The sequence below is a fragment of the Cyprinodon tularosa genome, unplaced genomic scaffold, assembly GCF_016077235.1.
Source record: "Cyprinodon tularosa strain WSP-4 unplaced genomic scaffold, ASM1607723v1 ctg59, whole genome shotgun sequence".
Lineage (NCBI taxonomy): Eukaryota > Metazoa > Chordata > Actinopteri > Cyprinodontiformes > Cyprinodontidae > Cyprinodon > Cyprinodon tularosa.
The window spans coordinates 1,335,806-1,357,831 of NW_024039329.1; the positions used below are offsets into that span (position 1 = coordinate 1,335,806).

The 22,026-nt window shown below is 37.7% G+C and overlaps 1 protein-coding gene across 1 annotated transcript in view; it reads right to left on the reverse strand.

The window, feature by feature from the left end:
- Positions 1-1,285: 1,285 nt before the first annotated feature.
- spon1a (spondin 1a) overlaps positions 1,286-22,026 on the reverse strand; it is an 87,898-nt gene continuing 67,157 nt past the window's right edge. Inside the window, exons 8-16 of the mRNA XM_038306762.1 lie at positions 18,907-19,108; positions 11,365-11,505; positions 9,602-9,677; positions 9,243-9,425; positions 5,331-5,501; positions 5,035-5,202; positions 4,699-4,863; positions 2,182-2,448; positions 1,286-2,093 (exon numbers count right to left, since the gene is read on the reverse strand). Coding sequence (XP_038162690.1) covers positions 1,930-2,093; positions 2,182-2,448; positions 4,699-4,863; positions 5,035-5,202; positions 5,331-5,501; positions 9,243-9,425; positions 9,602-9,677; positions 11,365-11,505; positions 18,907-19,108 — 1,537 coding nt within the window. The 3' untranslated portion in view covers positions 1,286-1,929. The remainder of the gene's footprint in view (positions 2,094-2,181; positions 2,449-4,698; positions 4,864-5,034; positions 5,203-5,330; positions 5,502-9,242; positions 9,426-9,601; positions 9,678-11,364; positions 11,506-18,906; positions 19,109-22,026) is intronic.

A 22,026-nucleotide genomic window follows, 5' to 3' on the forward strand; every position in this document is an offset into this window, starting at 1 on the left:
TTATTGACCCCTGAGTCAATAGCCTCCTCTTCAGTTTTTCAGTTGCTAAAATGTTTATAATATCCAATAAATTTCATTCCACTTCATGATTGTATCCGACTTGATGATGAATCTTCACAAGAAACTATAATTATATATCTTTATGTTTGAAGCCTGAAATATTACAAAAGGTTGAAAAGTTCAAGGGGGCAGGATTCTTTTGTAAAGCACTGTAAATGTGTAGATGTGATGATGGTTCTTGTTTATAAGCCAAGAAAAGTAAGATGTTTTAGGACAAAAAAGTAGTATTTCCATGAAAAAAAAAACATGACAGTACTTTATGCTATTATTGTTAATTTAACTATAAGGAACCATTTTTATACTTTTATACAACAGGACTACATCATTAAAGATCAGTTTTTACCTTGTCATTTGGTTGAACAATGCAAGGCGACTCAGCAAGAAACCACTTTTGTTTTATAACTGTCTTCTTCTCAGGTTCTTCTCTTTATTTAGGCTGTTGGTTGTGGGTTGTTTCTAACGTGCTATGGAATCTGCTACTGCCAAATGTGTTATATTACAGTGCATTACTGACAACACTGCTTTCTATATAGAAATAGACAGAGGCAAACAATTAAAGGCATACCATTTGTCATATAAATACCAGCTATTGGTCAAGTTGATTATAACTTAATTCTTCTTGCATCCTTTTTTTAAAGAGGCATTATGCAAGTTTTTTACTGAAAATATTTTTAAAATAGCCTTTTTATTTGACCATTTACTACCAAAACCTTTGAAACGTTTGTTAAGCATTTTGATATTAGATGAATTTAATACATTTAAGAGTCACATATAAATAATTTTTTAATTCATATATGCATTAATGATATAAAAAACAAATTTACTTAAGTCTAGACATAATATTAGATATGATTTTTACAATGATATTGTTTCTCCTTTCAATGTTAGGAAAAAAGCACATGTGACAACAATGTGCTACATAACAAATTGGACAGTGAAATGTGTTTATAAAATTTTTACATTCATGCCTTTTATGGGGACTACATACTAAACGGTGCCCATGCTGTTGCTGCATATTTACATGAAGATTCAGAGCATAATTATCACAGCAGGTTGGGTTTGAATTTATCTAAGGAAAAACCTTTAAGCCTTTTGTCACCATCTAGTGGTGGCAAAGCATTGATAAAAAATCACTGGCTGTATTTCTGTAAATCATTACATGATGAAAAAAAAAAGAACAGAACCATGTAACAAGTTGTCACATTTACTTTTATTGTAAAGTCAAAAATATCATTTTAATAGAGGAACAGAGTTAAAGAGAAAAGGGCAACACACATCAGAAAAAAAACATCTTCACAAGATTTTGGTAAAAATCTTGACACATCTCAATCAAACATTACACTGCAAAAAGATACTGATGAATTATATATGTGTTCTGATCTATTTAAACAGCCATTAACCTGGGTAACAAAAATCAACATAGATTTACGGGTCCTAGAAACATTGAACATCTATAACTGCATATAAATCGCTGAAATAGCTTGGTACTTGTGCTTCAAAGTCTACTTAATTATTCAGTGATACCACTGGCAAAATCAGCTTTTTTCAACAATTTTAACAAATATTTTTATAATTAATTTTCTTAAGACATGTACATCACAATAAGTTTACAGTAACATTGCAAAAGGAATATATGTGTCACGACAATTGAAGCACATCAGAGTTGAATCTGCTGTTTTTTTGTAGGAAGATCAGTTCATGTTGTCGTAACAATAGATGATCTTACTTCTGGTTTTCAACATACATGTTCAAGAATGTATCATTTCAACCCTGAACAGAGAGTTCTGAGTCATTTTTTCGGCAGTGTGCTTTCTTCTTCTTCTCAGTCCAGGTCTTTTCCTGTTTCATCCTTCCTCCTATCAATACATCCTAGCAGGGATGGACATTGCAAGCTCTGATCTCCTTCCTGTCCTTGCAGCTGGACAACGGGGCAGTCTTGAACTTCTGCTTTACTGTCATAAGTCGTTCTTGAATACCTCCACCACAAAGTTTTGTACATTCTGTCCAGCTAGACCAGGGCCTCATTCTACAACCTAAATATAGAAAGCCAAGAAAAAAGAAACAGTTTTTCATACAACTTTATTTCCTCTATAGTTTTTCAACTGAAACTCAAATGCTAACCTGGATGCTCAGAGGTGCCTTCAACTCTGCCCTGTTTGCTCCTCCGTTTTTCACGCTGCTCCTTCCGTCGTCTCTTCTCATCACTGTTGCCTTGTCCTCGACTGCATTTTCTAATTTTACACTTCTTCCTCTGAATTGTTTCAGCGCAGGGGTCACCACCAAACTGAGACTCCATGGTAACAGTGCGAGTCCGGATAGTGTGACCTTTGCCACAGGACTTGTTGCACTCTGACCACTCAGTCCAATCCGACATGACGCAGTCTATGGCTGAGGACAAAGACATGAACAAAAGAAAATGAAAAGGAACCTAAAGAATTTTTTCAAATCCAAAAGAAAAAAATAGTTAAAAACTATTTCCTCCAAAGTCTTAACCCCTTGAACCCTACGGACCCACCGGCGGGTCCAGCTGCTACATGACCTTGTAGTTTTACCAAACCCCCAGTTTTGCTGTAAAAAACATATTTGGCACAGTTTGGTGACATTTATGGATAAATGTGCCAAAATGGCCTCTCCGCCTAAGAAATTTCTCACTAATACCATTCTAAAATAAATATGATTCATCTGATTGAGTCCACATTTTGTATATTTTTACACAACATTTAGATTTTTAAAGTCTGTACTACTTTTTTGTGCTATAAATAATATTTTGGTAGTGTTTTGCAATGTTTATTTCAAAGAAAATTTTGGCGAGGTTCAAAAATTGCAAAATATTTTGTATTTTGTCCCTAATATTTCAGGCAGGGTCAAAGCTACAATGGTGCTGACACCAGAAAACCATTCTATGACATCTTACCTTTACAGACGTACCAAAAGTTTCTTCTTAAATCTAATAGCTTTGAGGCTATAAGTTATTTACTTTTGTGTGTTTTTGTCAGGCAGAAATGTATTTATATCCCCTTAGGGTGTAAGAGGTTAAGGGATGTTTGATAAAACTGGTTTAGTTTGTAAGTCAATCTAAGTCTGAAAAATGTTGTTATTTGGATACCATAAAGCTGGCTTTCTCAGAGACAGAATCGGTTACTGTGGAAATTGACCCAGTGAAATGAACCTGGTCAGGACCGGGTTTAAAGTGAACAAACTTCAAACTATGCGTCTTCTCTGTTGAATCCAGCACCAGGAGACAGAGTAAGTACCGGGAAGGATATTATTATAATACACAAATATTGCTACAAAGTTATTTAATTTCTAAATAATTTATACCAAATATCTGAATATTTTCTCCTTTTGCTTCCTGAAAAGGACTTTGGGATGGTTAGATATCATCCAGTTTCTCCGTGGATAGAAATTAGCTTTTTGCCTTCTACATATGTGCAAATCTTTGTGACACCACTTTGTAGAAAAGGGTTCATGAAGCTTAAAGGGATAGTTCGGTATTTTTGACATGAATCTGTATGGCATCCCGATCACCAGCGGCATGCAATCACACTGACTTACCCCTGGCAGCGTCCTGTGAGCAGAGTTATCGTCCAGTTTTGGTCAAGCCGAAAGTAGTCCTGCAGGTTTTTAGGTACAGCGAAATAAAACGTTTCTCTTCCCAAAACATTATGTGTCCAAAAGAGTGATATTTTCGCATCCCAAAAACATTGTAGTGGAAAAAGTCACACGTCGTTATCAATTGGTCCTATTTTCTCTCTGTTCGTATCAGTGCGCGCCGTCATTCAGACAGCGAGCCCAACAACAGCCATGTCTCCTTCCGCGGCGGAGGGAGACATGGCTGTTGTTGGGCTCGCTGTCTGAATGTGCAGGACATGAACACCCTGCACATTCATGCTTTGCCATGGTTTCTAAATAAACTTAATGATGGACTACAGTCTGCTAATGTGAGTGGCATCACCGATTAGTTTAACCTGTCGTGAAATGGTGAAAATAAGCAAGCAAGGCATCTTTTTGGTGAAACCAAGTAATCACAGCTTGACTTGTTGTGCCTAAATTGAGTGAGAAAAGAGTGAGTGTGTTTTACTATGCAAATATCAAAAATCCGGTGGACAATATGTTTCATTGTTAAACCATTATTTAATTTAAACAAATTTCAAACAGTTTAAGTAAGGATCACGAAGAGACATGAATTTGGGGTAATTATTGGCCAATTTTGCCTTTGTTCACCTTAGTATGGTGCCATATATATGCTTAAATACCTAATAATACTCTATAATAATACTCTTAATAACTTAATCTGATTTAATGCTGTCCCATTATTTGAATTAGACTCATTCTTCCTACTGTACAGTTCAAAGCATTTTTAACTCACAAATGTTCTTATACATGCAAATCTTTTAAAGATCAGGTAATTTTATTGACCTTGACCTTTTGGTTAACATCTAGAAGCCGATTTCAAATTTTTAAGATGGTTTGACACTAGATCAGGGATTAGAAATGTGAAGCATTTCATCATTACATTCCATGTCTACCCAAAATATACAAATTAGTTTAAAATTGATTTTGCCATAAATTACTTTATACTTAGAATTTACAGGTTTAGCCTATGTGGGTGTTTAAACAAGGATTCTTTTTACTTACGACACTCTGGTAGCATGCATTTCTCCACCTGTTCCAGTTCTTCTGTGCAATCTCCAAGCTCCACTGGTGATTTGAGAATACGTTGTCTTTTTCTCAAACCCTTCCCGCATGTTACACTGCAGTCACTCCATTCGGACCATGGAGTCAGCAAGCATGGTATTGTATCTATTCATCACAAAAACATACCATAATATACCATATATGCCACCAGAGATTGAGCAAAAGCCAAAAATACTTTACACATAAAAGGGCATTAAAAGATTACACACTTTTGTGCCTAATGGGTTGAACTTGTGGTCAAACAAGTGGTACACAAGTTATGGTACTGCTACTCACGACATTCTGGCATCATACACTTCTCAACCTCTAGAACCTCTGCACCACAAATGGAACCATCTGCAGGAGGCATCTTCACCATGCGCTCTCTCCTCTTCATGCCAAGACCACAAGTAGCGCTGCAGACATCCCATTCACCCCACTCAGTAACCAGACAACTGCTTGGAGCTAGAGTCAAGAAGGCACAGATAGGGAAACATTAAAACGGTAGCTCAGGTGTACCTTAAAACAAAACAACAAATCATAGGATCTATGTGTGCAAGTTTTTTATAAATATGCTGAAAAGTAAAACTCACAGCAATCTTCATTAACCACACAGTTTTCTGACTCCTCTGTTGGCAAAGTGCACACTGAGCCATCATCAGGAAACTGTTTGACATAACGTTCTCGGGAGCGTGTGCCTGTCCCACAGGAAACGCTGCATGGAGACCATGTGATCCATTCAGACATCATACAGGTAGAGGCATCTTAACAGGAAAGGGATGAAAGTAACAATGTTAGTCATTGAAAGTGCTAGGGATTCTGGTTGTCAGAAGAGAATCTAAAACCTATTGAATGTAACCTAGGTCAGCCACACCAAAGCTTTATCAAAATGTCTGAAAAATTGTTAGTTATTGGATTCAGAGATAAGAATAGTTATAAGAATTATATCCATGTTTTTATCCATTTTTGGTTACAACATACATACTGCTTTTCTGGTATTTTTTTGGATTTATTTAAACACAAAGAAAAGCAACAAACTGTATAACTTTTACATAAAATAGAACTGAAGCAATACTGTATAGAAGTAAGACGTAAGTGTAATATGTGTACATGCCACAGGATTTGTTTTTTAACATTTTTTGCTCCACTTGAAGAAACTAATTTCGTTTACACAAAAGAACACAAGATAAAAAAGTAAGCAAGCCATGAGCCGCCCGTCCCCAGCCAGAGGAAGGGGGACGGTAACAGACATCCCAAGTCTCCCGGAAGTTCCGGGAGTCTCCTTGATATAGATAGTTGCCTGTGAGTCGGATAAATTATCCCAGATTTTAGAGTATGCGAGGTGGTGTTTTTATTAACGCGAGTAAGAGCGTGCAGGCAATACAATAATTTGTGCATCATGTGTGGATTAGAACTATTTTGATTGCGCAGGGTCACCAAGAGAGTGCGGGTGTGTGGAGGAGGTTCCTTGTGAAACCTGTACAGCGTATCTGTATCTGGTTATCAGAGAGTACGCTGATTAGATTAGTCAGAAAAATAAACAAATAAGTTTTTTTTTACGCTCTTACAGTCACCTAGTTACCACTCAAAGCTGTGCATCCTGTAAAATAGGTTGAATCCTCCAGTAAAAAATGAAAATATAAGACTCATTTTATAGCAGAATAAACTAAAGTTTGTCCACGTCTAGTGAAGGTAAAGAATGATGAAGTGTGCATGTACGGGGCAAAGTGCGATGTTTTCTTCGGCGGCGGGGACGGGGAATGTGTCGACCAAAATCCCGGATGATTTTGAAATTCCCCCCGGCCATTTTTTTAGGTATGAAAAGTAGGACATGTCCGGGAAAATGAGGACGTCTGGTCACCCTACCATATCAACAATTTTAATGTTTCAGTGAGTGAGTGCTTATTGCTATGATTTGTCCTTGCCCAGCAGCTTCTCCAGTTGTATACCAACCAACCAGCGCACAACTCATCTAAATATTCATTAGAATACCATAAAAGGAAGAAAACCTGGCTTGCATTAGGGCTCATAGAACAGCAAATATGCCATTTTCAACCAAACCAATGTTACACACCCTATTCAGAGACCTTAAAGAGCAGCACCAAATACCATATATAATAATTCTGTGACCCATTTAACAACATATCTAACCCTAACCTGATCTAAATTCACACCTTAGTCCAGTGGCGACCGGCCCATAGGGGGCGCTTGGGTACCGCCCTCCCTGATAAGAAGAGAGAAACGTAAAATATATTTTTACAAATTAACTCATAAATGTCAGTTTTACTCTCTAGAGCAGGCGTCCCCAAACTCGGTCCTCTAGGGCCGCTGTCCTGCAGGTTTTAGAGGTTTACCTGCTTTATCACAGCTGATTATAATGATAAACTTATGGCTTTCAAAATGGTATCGGTGCCCTATTTGTTGGTACTCGCCGATACCGATAGCACCATTTTAGGGCAGTATCGGGGCCCCGTCCGATACTGGTATCGGTATCGGTGCAACACTAGTTCAAACCCGAGGCAACGCTCAGTAAGCAGTTAAAACGCCAGAGTTGTTGGAATGCGGAAGTGACGTCACCAACACGTGACTCGCTAAATGTTTGTCAGATTATTATTTTTTTTTTATTTTATGTTTAAAAGTTTGGTGTAATTGAATAAGTCAATGAATCTGTGTAAAGGAATTAAGTTGTAAAAATTATTTGTTTTTGTATATCAATTGTTTGTGGAGGTAATATATGGGCAAAACTGATTTATGAGAAGAAATCAGAAATAAGAGAGCCTGAGGGGGGAGGGGCTTAAACTATTTAATGAGGGCTGTGGGAAGAAGAGCGGCCATTTTTGTTTTCTGTTTCTTTGTTACATTGTTGGTAACTGGAGGGAGGCTGAGGACCAGAGTATCTTGTATATGTTTACTTTCTTTTGCACCCTGTTTTGAGTTTTTGAGCACAATAAATCACCAACACCGGTAACCCGACTCTTGGAGGCCAAAGAACCCTGTCACAGTGACCCAAATCATCACTGTTAAATTGTATTTATTGTCCAATGGGCTCTATGCACAGCTCCACTACTTCCTGAATTTAAGGCAGCTCTTTTGTTTCCTGTCTTTCATTACTGGACGAACTGATTATTCCAGGTGTGTCTGGCCAGTTACTTAGGTCATACACACCTGGATTAATTAGTGCATCCAATCATGAAAGACAGGAAGCAAAGGAGCCTCCTGAAGTCCAGGAAGTGGTGGAGTTGTGCATAGAGCCTATCGTTTATTTGAATTCTTATTCTGGATTAGTTGGAGACATACACTAGGCTATATCAGCCCCACCAAAAATATTTTTCACCAGCCGCCACTGCCTTAGTCCTAAACCTAACTCGGACCCAAAGAAGAGAACTTTACCATATTGGGAGCAGTTGAATGTCCCCATATGTACCTCACAATACAGGGTATTTACAAAGCAGTGCCCCCTCATTGTAGGTAAAACAAGATCCTACAGCACACACACACCCCCAGTCTAGTTTCATTTACTTCCATACATTTGTAGGTGAGTTCTACAGCGTAACCGTGAGCCTCACTCTAAACCTAACCATTAATGGTCCAAACATAACCGTAATCCTAACCTAAACTCAATTCAGGCTTTAGTCCTAAACTTAACACCTAACCCTAAAATACTGTTTGAACCCATGTAGACCACATATTGGTCCCCACTAGAGCATTTGGTCCCCACTATGTGCTAGTATTTATAGGAAATTGTCCCCACGATGTGAGAAATACACACACACAGGTTTGTATTTCTCTACATATCAAGACTTTACATTGAGTTACTTTCATTTTAGTTAATGTATTTATGTGTAATCCTGATGTTTACCCTGACATAATTAGTTTATTCCTAACCCTAAACTTAACCTAAAGTTAATTCAAACCATAACTCTACACTGTCTCTCTAAGGTAAAATTGGGGGTCCACAACATTAGGACCAGCCTTCGGTCTCCATAATTCAATTCAATTCAGTTTATCTATATAGCGCCAATTCACAACACATGTCATCTCAAGGCACTTTACAGTTCACCAGATCATACAGTGAAATTTATTTAAAGTTTTCTAAGGAAAACCAGTTGATTGCTTTGACTTATTGACTCAAACACAATCCTTTACAATAAGCATGCTTGTAGCGACTGTGAGAGGAAAAACTCCCTGTTAACAGGAAGAAACCTCCAGCAGAACCAGGCACAGTGTAAGCAGCCATCTGCCAAGGCCGACTGGGGTTCGAGGAGACAGAAGCAGACACACATAAGATGTGTTGGTCCTCAAAAGGTCATCAAATATATATGAAAAAGGTCCTCCTAAATAGGTAACAACTGTTAATAAGAACATCTACACATTTTGAAAGTGAAATGTAATTTCATAGACATATAATTTATAACATAATCATAGGGAGGTGGATGCTCAATCATTAATACTGTTAGCACTTAAAATACATAGTATATATGTTATATAATGCTCTTGACACTGACCTTCATCGCTGCACCCAGGCCCCATACATGGTTCAAAATCCTGTGTATGGGGGCAGGGGACACTCAGGTCCAGCTGAGCCTTTAGCATCCTTTGCCTCATCCTCTTTCCTTTTTCACAAGTGGCTGAGCTGCAGGCAGACCATGGAGACCAATTGGAGTAGATGCAGGTTTCCGGAGTATCATCTGCAAAAAAATTAGAAAACATGTTTGTGTATTTGTCTAGTAATATTAAGTTTATTTTAGTGTGTGTGGTGAGTGTTTGTGTGGAGGTGTGTGTGTCGGGCTGTGTGGGAGTGTGTGTGTGTCTGTGTGTGGGGTGGGGGTGGGTATTAGTAAAAACAAATTATTTTTATTAATACCTTCCTCTTTCTCCTCCTGGGCAATGTCTGCTACAATGTCATCAACATTGTCAGGGACAATGTTGCACTGTTCACCCTGAGGAGACACAGATTATTACTACATAAGCAAACTGCTTTGAATGGTGTATAATGCATTATACATTTTTATACATGGCTACGGTTAGATGATACGGGAATGTCTTCCCAGTGAGTGTGGTGTGGCATAACATAAACAGTAGTATTCCCACACCTGCCTCTTGGTGCCACTGAAGGACAAAAAAGATAGTGCTTTTTTTTCTGTTAAAATAAATTATTTTAAAACCAACAAACCATATGTTGAACATGTCTGCCATTCTAAAGCCTTTTAGTTAATTTCAAAGTAAATTAAATTAATTTAATAAATGACAGTTTTAGACAGTATATTCTATTATTTACACGGCATCAGGAATGATTGGTTAATTTTTCCTAGTAAGATATTTCTAAACGCTGTTTTTTAAAAAGAATTCTAAAAAAAAATTAAAACTAAGGGTGTTGCTGAACACCTGGGACCAATTGCAAAGTAAATTTACTGAAATAAAACACTCCAAGACTAACCTGCACCTCTTGTAAAGAGTGTGAGATTGCTGTCCTCACCCTCTTTACCTTAGCGAACCCAGTGAGACCATATTGAGGAGGATCTTGCGAACTCTGCAGGTCAGGAAGTGTCACCCTGACTGCTAAAAATATGGGTTTTGACTGCTGATAATGTCACTGTTGTACAAAACAAACTAAAATAAAACTCTATTATGACCGCATAATAGCTCACCTCATGCAGACATGTTTTGAGTTGTTGTTTATAAAGTTAAAAAAAATATTTCAATAAGGTTTTAAGCACTAATATAACATTAGTGTTTGTTTTGCCTGATTCACTGATAACATTTGATTACTAAAAGATTCTTTTAGGACAAGTCCCTGCATGTCTGCTATCTACTAGTGCTACTGTCTTAATAACATTACCTAGCCAACAAAGCTAAACCATAAGGGTTCAAACTTGTAAATGTTCCTCAAAGAAAGTTAGGAATCAATTATATAAATGCTTATTGGTTACATATTTAGGCAAGTTGCTTATTAAAACATTATTTTTCAGATAATGTTGGCTTTATTTCTTGGGCTTGCATTGTGAGTTGGTTTGAGCAAACTCCAATTGCTCTAAATTAGTTAAAAGCTAATTTGACCTTATTTTAAATGCTTAAGGATAAATTTTGGTTCTCAAACATGAAATCCATGTAAAGCTGTTGCATTATTTTATTGATTATGGGTTTTTTAACCAGCCTTATTTCTTTATTCTGTGCAGATAGTAGCTTAGTTTAGTTGAGTTCCACAAGTTAAGTCGAGTTTTTGAACTGAAACATGATTGACTGGGAATTGGATAATTAAAACAAACATCTTAAACTTTGAATAGAAGTTGATGTGAATTATTCCATATATATGAAGGGTTAACTCTTTGGAGGTTGAATTTATTTTCTTGTCCTAACAAACAGCCAGTTCATGTGGTCACAGAACAAAACCTATGACAGTCGAAACGTTGTTTGATAATGTTTGATAAAATAACTTAATTAACACCAGCTTGTAATTGCACCACTTATTTTACTTATTTTTTATGTAATATAGAACAAAACCTTATCAGGGAACTTTATTAAATATATGTTTATGTATGTATTGGTGGAAAATTGAGCTGTGGTAATCTGACCAAATGACTGCATATAAACAAAATAAAGATATGTCTAGTGGAAAGGCAAACAAACCTTCCTGGCAATACGCTCTACTATGACCCTTGCCACAGGAGTTATGGCACCTCCCTCTGGATCATAAAATGGACTTTGAGGGTGATCCAGACTTGTAAGAGGGCGGATTTTGTCCTGGGGCGCAGATGGCTTATTTGGAGACTGAAAAAAGAAGAAAGGAAAGAGAAAAACTAACATGAGCAAAAACACATTTCTTTTGGGATTTCAAAAATAACCCACTGTCAGGTTAAGAACATAATAAAAAATGACATTTACACAAGAGTAAAAAAAACACAATAAGTTTCAAAGTGACACAAAAAAGTCACCCAAAGCAGAACTTTCAAAGTCAAAGAGCAGCGGAAAAGAGAAGCAATAATTTACAGAGGGAATTCTCTTATTAGCTAACAGTAAAGGTCTGCCAGCATGGGGTTGATAGAAGCAATGCCAGAGGCAATCTGAGGCATAAGACTAGCCCATTCCTCACCCCCGCAAACCAAACCTTCTCAGAGGGGAAAAAGGAGCAGCTTTGTTTGGTTCAGTTAGATAAAGATAGAGAGAATGTAGTGAGTGGCAACAGATATAGAAAAAGTAATGTCAAAATTGATAGATCTCATTACTCTGTCACAGGCCTGTGCATTTAAAATTTTTTCCTAGGCTGCCAAAGCCTCCATACATTTTTAAGTCACAACCTTCAAGTGCTCTGCTCTCACTACACATACATGAATGAAGCATATATGTTATGAGGCCACTTTGTAATAAAACAAATGTTACAATTAAAATTAATGCTTAAAAATAAATATTTATTTGAGGTTTACATTAGTGCCAATCAATAGTACTCTGAATAATACACACCTTGGCAATATGGTATTTTATGTACCATAAATTTATGTGCCATAAATTTCAATAATAGTTTTCTATATCCTCCTTACAACCAACTACAGTTTCAATGAGTCAAGTGAAGGTACTAAAATAAAAGTGCCATTATACAGTGTGTGACCTTAACTTTAGATGCTTTGTTATTGTCTATTATGATTCTAAACGTAAATGTTGAGTCATCATAACTGGATTTATTTAAGATATTTAGGGCAATAAGTAAATGAATTGAATAAATTAACAAGCCTAAAGTCTTATGAAGAAAAGATCTATAAGAAAATAAAAATAAAGAACTATTTAACTGCACTGTTGAACAGTATGTTAAGAGGGATTGCAGGAAAGTAGTAGAAAGCTGTGTTTCAGTTGTTAAGCAAGGTAATTGCATGAGCCTGCACCAACTACTGTAGATGGTTACATATTTGATAGAAGTGACACCCCTAACACCTAGAAATTTAAATCTATACAGCACATTAACAACCTTCTTACAAGCATTTTTTAAAACAGAAATTGCATGTTGCATGATAATTTAACATCAGAATTAAAAGAATTGCTCAAATAATTTCTTAAACACATAATATTAGAATAAGCTTTACCAGATGATGAATGTAAATTTTTTCACTGCATGTTGTCTAACTCCAAACAGGAGCAGACAGAAAAACTACATCCCCAGCAAGGACGTCTTTAGGACCCTATATTTGGGGGGGCTTAGTTCCAGGTAGGATGTTTTAGAGCAGGGGTGCCCAACCAGTCGATCGTGGGCGGAGTTTCAGTCGATCGCGAGAAGTTTTACAATGTATGGCTATTTATGGCTATGACAAAAAAAGTTTTAAAAAACACAAATCGAATCATTGATCACGAGGGGCCAATGTGTATTTTCATAATAATAAAATGAAAAATAAAAAGTATGCAGGGAACCTTTTTTATGCATGCTGATTGCTGGGCATGGTTTGCCACGGTTGCTAGGTTGTAACCAGGGACTCTAAAGTGCGAAGAGGAATCTGAGGAGATAATGAGATAATGACATCTATCCCGACTGATGGGGCTCCATCTATGGTTGGGCACACTGCTGGATTCGTTGCTCTGTTCAAGCTGTCTGAAACTTTTTGGAGCTACCTCTGCGTCATTCATCAACAACAACTGTGCGGCATTATTGTAAACATGTCATGGACGTTGCGATGAAGATCGTTTGCTCTGTTCGGGCCGGGAGTTTTCAGAGGCGTTTATTCTGTGCCCACCCCGAGGAGGCTGGTGCAGACCACACTGACTTGTTGCTGCACGCCGACGACAGGTGGCTGAGCCGTGGCAGGTTTTTATAAAGATTTTTGGAACTTTTGCCCGAAATTAAAGAGTTTCTGAAACAGTCAACAACCCGTTCTGCTGTATGTTACTTCTTCACATCCACATAGTTTGTACTTAGTATTTTCCTATTTTATCTGTTTTCCTTTTGAATTTTAATCCATCTTCCAGTGTCTTTGCCAATGCCAATGCCCAGTGAAGTTTATCATTCTGAAATAGTGGACTTCCCTTCTCCTTCTTCCTGCTTTGAAGTGATCTTAGATTTCGACAGATTTTATTTGTCATTTTGTTTACACAAGTGTAAAACAAAAAGAAACAGTGGAACAGATCTCTAGAAAATTTCATCTTTTCTTTAAAGTGCAGCCTTGAAAAGTAATACAAAATATATATATATATATATATATATATATATATATATATATATATATATATATATATATATATATATATATATATATATATATTGGCCGGTAGTTGGGTGGGGTTGTTCCCTTCTGTGGATCCTTCATGATCAGGACATCAAGCTGTATGCCAGGAGTGAGCGAGACATCGACTCACTGATCCACACTACCAGGATCTACAGCAACGACATTGGGATGTCATTCGGACTGGACAAGTGCGGTCGCATGGTCTCAAAGAGAGGGAAGATGATCAGAACCGAGGGGGTTGAACTACCAGAAGGCCACATAACAGATGTTCAGGACAGCTATAAATACCTTGGGGTGCCACAGGCTAACGGAAACCACGAGGAGATGGCAAGAAAGACTGCCACAGCTAAATACCTACGAAGAGTAAGGCAGGTCCTGAAAAGTCAGCTGAATGGGAAAAACAAGATCCAAGCGATCAACACATATGCCCTACCAGTCATCAGATACCCCGCTGGTATAATAAACTGGCCGAAGGAGGAGATAGAGGCTACTGACATCAAGACGAGAAGAGAACCATCATGGAGGGACAAGCCGCTGCACGGCGTATACCACAGACAAATAGAAGAAGTGGCTGATATCAAAAAATCCTACCAGTGGCTGGAAAAGGCTGGACTGAAGGACAGCACAGAGGCACTAATCATGGCAGCACAAGAACAGGCACTCAGTACACGATCAATAGAGGCCGGGGTCTACCATACCAGGCAGGACCCCCGATGCAGACTGTGCAAAGATGCCTCTGAAACAATACAGCACATATAAGCAGGGTGTAAAATGCAGGCAGGAAGTGCATACATGGAACGCCACAACCAGGTAGCTGTCATAGTGTACAGGAACATCTGCCATGAGTATGGGCTGGAAGTCCCAAGGTCAAAATGGAAGACACCTCCTAAGGTAGTTGAGAATGACCGAGCTAAGATCCTATGAGACTTCAAGATCCAGACTGACAAACAGGTGATGGCTAACCAACCAGACATCGTGTTGATCGATAAACAGCAGAAGAAGGCAGTAGTGATAGATGTGGCAATCCCAAGCGACAGCAACATCAAGAAGAAAGAACACGAGAAGCTTGAGAAATACCAAGGACTGAAGGAGGAGCTAGAAAAGATGTGGAAAGTGAGAGCAGCAGTGGTGCCAGTGGTAATTGGAGCACTGGGGGCTGTGACCCCCAAACTGGGAGAGTGGCTACAGCAGATTCCAGGTAAAACATCAGAGGTCTCTGTCCAGAAGAGCGCAGTCCTAGGAACAGCTAAGATACTGCGCAGAACCCTCAAACTCCCAGGCCTCTGGTAGAGGACCCGAGCTTGAGGATGACACATACCACCCCACGAGGGGTGAGAAAACAGTTTTTATATATATATATATATATATATATATATATATATATATATATATATATATATATATATATATATATATATATATATATATATATATATATATATATATATATATATATATATATATATATATATTTATATACATCTTTACTAGATTGTGTGTGTGTGTATCAATTGGTTTATTTAGATTCTCTGTCTGCATAGCCTTTGATCTTGTCTTCTCTTTTCTGTAGTTTTGGTGAGTGAGTGAGTGAGTGAGTGAGTGAGTGAGTGAGTGAGTGAGTGAGTGAGTGAGTGAGTGAGTGAGTGAGTGAGTGAGTGAGTGAGTGAGTGAGTGAGTGAGTGAGTGAGTGAGTGAGTGAGTGAGTGAGTGAGTGAGTGAGTGAGTGAGAGAGAGAGAGAGATATGGTGAAGTTCTTATGAGATTGTTAAGTTCTGTTTTTGCAACCTATTTTTTTTGTTGACACAATTGATAATTTCCTTGTTTGTTGGACTTACTGTTTATTCTCCACCTGTGCAAATAAAAAACAAATACTGCCCATCCCTTGTGTTTGGCTTGGTAGATCTCGGCATGCCATCAACTTCAAAAGTAGATCTTGGTTTAAAAAAGGTTGGGCACCCCTGTTTTAGAGCATGGGAAACGCGTGCAAAAACAAAATGAGTGAATTGCTCTAACATGTAAAAATTAGTCTATTTGGAGTTTACTTTGCATATAAAACAGTGTCTGTTAGTCAAACTATGTATTATGCTTTGTAAATACATTACAGAATAGGTTATTTCCAAATACTTATGCCAACACAATTCTGTCTCCACACAACACTGCATATGGTATGTTCTTATTCCTATCTGGGCCAACAGACCATGATAAATTAAGATATTGGCAGATAGTCCAACCCTACATAAGCCAGTGCTACTGGTAGTGGCCTAACAATAATGTTGCGAAGTCAGCTAAGCATCTGAGTTCATACTGTAGATGCAACTTGCCATTGCTGGTTCAAAGTAATATTAAAGTTGCAAAAAATTCCCATGTTAGTAACATACTTAGACTCTTACCCCATCTACCCAGCTCACTCCTGTAACTATGATAACCAGCTAACACCTTTAAATCACATAATTTCCATATTACTCCTTTCATCTAGCAGTGAGAGTCGGGGAAATCAATATTAGCAGGCAGAGGGTGATTAAAAATACTCAATATACGTTTCAGATGAACTCAAGATGAACTTATTGTAATCTGAACTAAAACTACAACTATCAATCCTATGTCATCAAATTTAAATTTAATACAATTAACAGAGGCACACACAGTAGTATATGAATTAAATACAGAGAGCATCTATTTTGGTGCAGATAAAAAAAGAGCAAATTATTATATTTAGGCCTACATCCCAGTTATCAATTCAAGGGGGGTCAGGACAACATGAGGAGGCTTACAGACGTTCATGACCCTAAGCATCAGTATAATTTTTCTAACAAAGAAACATATACATCAGTTCTAAAGTCTGGATCTCAAGCTGTTATGACTGAATGTTTTTTTTTTGTTTTTTTTTTTGTTAAGAAAACATTTAATGAGATCACCATGGTAAACGGTGAAGCCCAGAGCTTTGGCAGCATATTTTTTTCTGGGTTAACTGCGCCAAGAGGCACCCTGTGGAACCAAGTAAGGCACATGAGAAATAATCTCTGGTCAGGGCAAAGGCTCAGATTACAAACATACTGCTATGAAAAATAAAAACAAGGATTAGAAACTGTAAGTGTATGGATAAGCAAGAGAATAGAAAAAATTGATAGAAATTAGTAGCTGGATCATGCGTAATGATGCAGCACAAGCCCTGCAAGCCTAAGGCGCCGCTGCAGATGGAAATTAACTAAGCACCCCTTTTTTTATCTCTGCCTGTATCTCTCCCATATAGCGATCATATCTGCCATGTGAGTACTGCTGTTGCAGCTTGCCTTTAGGAAAACACTAGGAGACAAATAATGAATGTACTTATTTGCTGCTGTAGTGGGTCACATGACAATGATCAAATAAAAATATCTGTATCCTCTCCTCCTAGAAACAAACATTTGAGAAAATACTGGAGACCTGATAAATCAACTTAAACAAGTAGTAAGCTTTTAAAGATTTATTTTAGTGAAAATTTGTGTTGTAGGAGCATTAAATTTACCTGGTAAAAACCAGATTGATATATATATATATATATATATATATATATATATATATATATATATATATATATATATATATATATATATATATATATATATATATTTATTTATTTATGTATATCCAGAGTCGATCTGAAAATCCTCCTGTAGAAAGTGTTCGCAAAAGGGAGGGACAGTTCTTTGAATGAACAAGTACCAGAAATCCAGTACCAGTATGCTATGTTGTGTTTTTCACCAATCACAAAAGCAGTAATACTGAGAAGTATCACATTCTTGATTTGTTTCACTGAGTTAACTTCCGGTTGGGAAGAAGATCTTCCCTTCCACAAATGTAAATTGTGTCCTTTTGCTTGTTTTTCAAAAAGAAATAGATTCAGGATCAAGATTCAAGACTTCTTTATTTGTCAGCCAGCCTGGACAGGGAACTCCAGTAGGGCTAAATTTCAGTTTCGGTACAGCCCATCCAAATGGGGACAGGATTTCTGAGGCCTTGCTGCAGTAAAAAGGCGTTAGGGTATTCTAGAGAGTATTCTAGCTAAAACTGGCGCAACCATGTTTGTTTCGATTCAGCCTTCCAACTCTGGTTCACGCATTGACATCATACATGTCACTGCATTTCTCTTCATACTTGTCGTCTTCCGCTTTATCCGGGAACAGATCACGGGGGCAGCAGTCTCAGCAGAGACTCCATAACTTTCCTTTCCCCTGACACGTCTTTCAGCCCCCTTGGGTAAAGCCGAGGTGCTCCCAAGCCAGCCGAGAGATATAGTTCCTCCAGCGTGCATTGGGTCATCCCCTGCACCTCCTCCTAGTTGTACATGCCTGGAATACTTCCAGAGGGTGCTATTAAGGGGGCCCCCTTTAAAAATGTTCGACCCACCTAAGCTGACTCCTATGGATGTGGAGGAGAAGGCAATTCAGGAGCACTGTCCCCGACCTCCATGCAATGTTGAAGAGGGGTGTAATCCACAACAGCATCAACAACATCCTAATCCAGGCCCAAGCAACCTTTCTCGTCTTCCACCATGGAAGGTGTGTCAACTGGTTTATATATATATATATATATATATATATATATATATATATATATATATATATATATATATATAATAAAAGCATTAAAATGAAAATGAAGGTTATTTGCTAACTTTTGCTTGACAGTAAATCTTAAATACTGTACTTGCTCAAGAGTTAATTGCTATATTTTTACTGTATTCTCAAACCCAATAATCATATTTTCATAGAAAGAGCCAAAGATTGCAGCATATTCCACTGCATACAGTAGCAGTTTTAGAAGACACGTCCTATATTTGCGCTCTGCACTGATGATGGTGCAATTTAAAAGATGCTGAAAATACCTTTTTTTTCATTTAGTATGTTTACTGTAATAACTCTTTAGCCATCCGTCTGCCCCCCACCCCTTGTAATTAAAGCTTAAATCAACAAATATTTGTACTGACCTCATATGACACTCCACTATCAGTGCCAGCATCCCAAGGGATCAGGTCCTGGACCACCCTCTGGGCCCAACCACACTCTTTGGTGCACAGATCTTCAGCAGACAGTCCAACATTCCAGTCGGGACTAGGTCCCATCATGGTTAGGAAGGACATAAGGTGGCGGGTTCGGTCCACAGAGAATTCAGCTGATGGGGCAGCACGCCTAAGCAAGAGAGTTAACCGTAAGTGAAAAAGTACATTTTGTGAGTAATAATTAAATAAAGATAAATGGCAGCTGTTAGCTACATCCCAACAGAGAGCTGAAAAGATTCCATAGGCCGTGGCATAACAAATGTGGTATCCTCATGCATCCAAGGCTATCTTGGAATAATAAGAGATAGTTTCCCTAAACAACCTCAATGGTGCAATGAGTTAAACCTAATGTACTTTTAAAGATGCATGTTTCCTAGGTTGGTTATAGAGAAACCTCCTTGGCGGTTAAATAATAACTAAAACAAATTAACAAATCAGGTAAATAAATTAAATGCAGTGAGAGACTAAATAATCACAATTTGTTTGCCTTCTGTACATAAAGTATACATCAATAAAGAAGCAAACCTCTGTATACATTTTTTATAGATTTCCTACATCATCATGGAACAATATATACTGTCTGTGCCAGACCACATCGGCATTACATTTGCTCTCTCATAGCATGGGAGCAAAACACACGTGCAAATCTCTGGCCATCTGTCTTATCCAATGACTGACAGCTAAACTAATTACAAAAATTTTACAGCCAATGCATTGTGGAGCTTCTTGTCAAAATATGGGCAATCAAACTGTAATCACTCTTTGATTTTCATAATGCCTATTCCAATCCACATGGCCATCTCGGTCTTACCCTTGCCAAGACTACTAGTGATTGTTTTGGAGGATTTTAATTATGCATTATGTCCAAGACACACACTTCTTGCTTCAACTATAATGGTCACCCAGGCTTCTGGTAAATCTTAAGGATAACTGATAGTGGAGTAAAAAAAAAAAAAAAAAACTGAAAAACATAGATCCCCAAAATAAAAAAGCCATTGAATTATTATCCGAACAAATTGTTAAGTGATATCAATAATAAAAAATCACTTTGATCATAAAATGCAAATAATAATTGAATTGTATTGGTCTCACATTGGAGAAATTTACCTCTGCATTTAAACTATCCCCTTGGGGAGGAGTGGGCTGCCCAGGGAGCACTGTGGGGTTAAGGGTCCAGAACCTCAGGATTCCAAGCCCTATGCCCAAAACACTAGGCCAACACTCAACACATGGATGTACTGCCAGCCTTAACAATTTTTGCTTATTTTAAAAGTATTTTGGGCTTGTATTAACTGTAATGACGTCTTTTTTTTTACATATGCAATAACTTCTATTGACAGTACCTGGTAAAAAATACAACTTTTAAAAAAATTCTAGCAGTGTTTGTTGTACCACTATGTACATTTTGAAGCCACTGCTATCTACACCAAAACACTGAATGCTGCCTATTAACGGCACCATTCTGTTCTTCAGAGAAGAGCTTTACTTCAAAATTTTTTGACAGCTAACTTCTTCGTTATTAGCTGTTTATTACATATAAACCAAAGAACATTAAAGCAGTCTTTCAGTTATTGGGAGGATGCCTGACCAAAAGGAATGGGTGACAACCAGAAGTCAGCATTTGACAAGAAGCCATTCTGCCTATCAGAGAACTTGTTTAATCCTTCAAAAAGGAGGAAGATGTGGTATAGACAAGGGATAGATGGATATCAAAAACTGCAGTATTAAAATTAAATTAAATTATTACACCCCTCTGGCGTATGTCTGAAAAAGACTAGTGTCCCATTTAAGCATGCTATTTTGCCAGTGGCTCTGTGCCGCAAAAAGGCTAGGCAAAGCGCTGCCAGGTGAAGGCTAAACTATGTAGCAACCAAGCCCCTCTCGAGAAGTCTGTACTCGCTGGAATGAGTCAGACTGCTTTTTTCTCGCAATTTAGAAGAAGCCGTAGGTAGTGTCTTTATTCTTCCTGCGATTCAAAGAGAATTGAACACAGTGTATCCTGAATCCTGCTGCAGTGGAGACAGAGAAGAGCTAATCCAGCTCTGCTAACCACTAAACAATGGGCCACAAACGCTATTCGCTGAAGTAGCCGCCGGACCGTAACGCTGTAGCAGTAGTCTTTTATTGTTGCATTGGACTGATCCAAATCTCTGCTGTTGGACGAACGGAATGGACTCAAGACGGGTCAGCAGAAAACCGGACCGAGCTGAAGGCCTTCACTCCACCAAACCAAAACAGTAACCTCATCCTTCCCTCTCCTTTACACCTGATGCCTAATGAGTGCTCTGCTTGGGTGAACTAGATAGAATAGTCGTGTTGGTGTTTTATTTGAAATAAGCTTTCTGATTCAACTGCTGATGGTTTTAAAGGTTTAACTGAATGCCAAGGCTCACCACATAGTTTAATGCATTCCTAAGTCATTATTCCTTTTTCACCATAAAATGAATAAAACTTCACTGTTTTGACTGCAGTTGACATCTCTGCGACAAGGTTTATTTACATTTTATCTGCTGCTATGATAAAGGACACTTTCAAATGCATTAAGCCTTAAACTTCAAACATTCTTCAGACTTTGAACGGACTCTTAAATCCCTCTTACCCTTTTATTTCTTTAATTCTGCTTATTTTCAGAAGTGTTTTGCTTAGTTATTAGATATACTACTGTGTGATTGTAGCTAATAAAAGTATTAATTAATTAATTAATTAATTGTATTTTAACCAGTGGTCTTTTGTGTTCATTTTACATAGGGAACGATTTATCACTCAGGCCGGATTGACTCTTCTTTCACTAGCATCCGAATAAACAGAGACAAATTTATTTGGTTGGTGGTTAATAATGTTTCTGATAGCCATAGTCTAAATTACTAAACTGGTGAAACACAACTGGATTTTCAACTGCCGGATTCAGGAGTCCAACCTTTTAAGTAAGAGGCTGAAACCATGGTCAGTAAGCAAATGAATTCAACTTAAAACAAATAACTAGTTTTACCCTTGACTTGAATTACCTATTAATTAACTATAACTTCCAGTTCTAGCTATTTGATATAT